Source organism: Populus euphratica, unplaced genomic scaffold (genome assembly GCF_000495115.2).
Source record: "Populus euphratica unplaced genomic scaffold, PopEup_1.0 scaffold2.1, whole genome shotgun sequence".
NCBI lineage: Eukaryota > Viridiplantae > Streptophyta > Magnoliopsida > Malpighiales > Salicaceae > Populus > Populus euphratica.
This window is the reverse complement of record NW_011499846.1, coordinates 6,059,609-6,062,134: the sequence shown is the minus strand read 5'-3', so window position 1 is coordinate 6,062,134 and position 2,526 is coordinate 6,059,609. Positions and strand designations below refer to the sequence as shown.

The following is a 2,526-nucleotide window of genomic DNA, read 5'->3' as shown; positions in this document are numbered from 1 at the left end:
AATGGCCGACACGAGTACACCCTGGGAGAATAAGGACATAACTTACTGTTTACGCATGACAAGTGATAATATTAGTTGTTCTTTGAGAAAAGCTTGATTTTTTTATTTTTTTTTGGCAATGACAATCTGCTTTGCTGCAGAGTAATGTCTACTTCATAGTTTTCTACCAGTAAAAATAGGACTTTATGGATAGTGTAATCATGATTTTACCAGACCTTTGGCGCATGCATTCTTCATTGGTTGATCGTCTCACCAACTTTCTTACGGGGTTGGCTTGAGTTAGCCTTTTTGCTGGTAGGAGGCTTTAAATCTGCAAGCTTTGCAAGTTCATTGACTTCATCAGCAACTTCTTCGATTCTTGCTGTTGTTTCTGTTAGCATAGATACTAATGTTGCTAGTCGAAGAATCTCCATGACAGATGGTGTAGCGGTTTTTCTGATAGGCTCTGCTGTGGCATCTCCATCCGATGTTGAGGATGGTGCAGCAACAAGGTGGTTAGGAAGAGATTCCAAGGCCTTTTGAAGTTCTTTTACTGCATACCGCATCTTTCCAATTGAGTAGTCTATTTTTGATGATTTTTTCGTAGTCTTAACTGCAACAGCCAATTCTTTCAAGACATGTAAAGCATAGGAGCTCAATGTGATGGAGATATCACTGAGATACCTCTTTAGATGCTCAAGTGCCTGTAGCGATACATTAATGTTTTCAGAGTTGACGGTGTGGAGCAAACCGAAGAACTTAGATAGAAGTGAATTCCATATTCGGGGTTTGCCTGAATTTTCAGAGTTTAAGCAACCATTGAGAGTTCCAATGCAATATGCGCAGCTTCGCAATGAAGCCCCAACCTTTAGGTACTGGTTCCATGGATGCCGGAAGTTGAAACGACCATGTGCAGGTTCCCATCTTGCAAAGCCAGCCTGCGCATTTTAAAGGGGAAGTTTATCAACCATTGCAAGAAGTTCACTGAAAATCTATTACTGAAATGATTTGGATTGGTTAGTAACCTACCGTAGAATCTTCAGCTACCTTTGAATTAAGAACGAATTTATAGCCTTCCATTTTCTTACAAGAATCACCATAACTGCTGCCTGTGAAGTACCGGCAATACATCCTGCAATTCATGTTGACAACCATTTGTACCTCAAATCAGTTATATTGTCGTTCTGTTGAAACGGATGAATTCAATTTTAATGGTTGGCTGTGTGCATATATACCATCTAAAGCATCAGCAAGCTTTTCCAGGTTACGATGAATCAAATTGTGAAGCTCTTCGCCAGCCCAGATGGGATAGAATAGCATGCTCATGAGAATGCCAAGGGAGGCCCCAATGGCAATTGCGGATAACCTTTGGTGTGCAATATCAATCACCTTATCCACGCGATAACCAGAAACTGACACTAAACTAAAGGTCAGGATGAAGATCATAGCACCATATTCAAATCGGGATATAACTGATGGTATAAACCGCGAAAAGGTTGCTGCTGAAGCTGTCATTTAGAGAAGGGTGTGTGAGTGGAAGGGAGGTATTTAAAGAACAAGACAGTACCCACAAACAAAACAGCAGGTAAAACTGCAAAGGGAGGAAATCTGTTTTGAGAACAGGTTCAAACTCACCAAGAAAGAAGACTGAGATTCCAAGAATTATGGGCTCAACTCCAGAGTGATTTGCAGCCCAATGAACACCAACGCCAAGTGATCCAGCAAGAAAAGTGCCTATTCCTCTGTTAATACATTTATAGAATGTTGCACCAGAAATATAACGAGCAACTTAAAAAGTAAAATATCATGGAACATTGGAACTTCATGAAGACATGGTTTGCAATTATGGTTTCGATCCTAGAGTACTACTCTGTTATCTCTTAATAGAGTAGACATCATACGTAAAGACAGAAAAATTAAGTGAAGCTCACAAATTGCTGGGGTTTAATTTGGAGTGCTAACCCGCAGTGTTTTCAAAAACCACCACAGCTGTCATTATCGCCCACACAACATTCCCTAACACCATCATATAAAGGCCTCATATAGTAGAAGAGCGACACAGTAGATAGTTCCATCCCTACTTTGAGACAATGAATAACCTTTTTAGGCTCAGCAACTTCCAAAAACTTCCAAAAACTTCCAAATTTTCAATATGAATTCTCCTTTAACCCCAGCCAGATTCCGTGGACTAAATCAGATTCAGGCTTCAATATCTTTAATGCTCCATCAGGTACATTTATCCTCCATTCCAGCATGTTTGACACTTCATTTCCCATCACCATTTTTGGGGCGAAAAAGCACTCACAAAATGGCAAAGATCAGATTGGTAGGACAAATTTGATATACTTAGCCAAGTGGGCTGTTCTTTTGAATCTATTTGTGCTATATCAGTGTCTTCTAACAAAAAGGATATATAGCTAGATAAACTTCAATAACATTAACATGAATTTTTAAGCTTTCAGAGGCTTATTTTCTAGGTAACTGATATCGGTTTGTTCTAGGACTTATGACTAGTTATCACAAGTAAAGCATTTATATATATGTCAG

At 39.3% G+C, this 2,526-nt stretch overlaps 1 protein-coding gene across 1 annotated transcript; it reads right to left on the bottom strand.

Moving 5' to 3' along the window:
* Nucleotides 1-233: 233 nt before the first annotated feature.
* Nucleotides 234-2,261, bottom strand: LOC105138302 (aluminum-activated malate transporter 10). The gene is given in 8 exon segments (XM_011044355.1): nucleotides 234-663; nucleotides 739-917; nucleotides 1,009-1,074; nucleotides 1,162-1,487; nucleotides 1,615-1,767; nucleotides 1,942-1,997; nucleotides 1,999-2,105; nucleotides 2,169-2,261. Coding segments are annotated over 8 exon segments (1,410 nt in total).
* Between the last annotated feature and the right edge of the window lie 265 nt (nucleotides 2,262-2,526).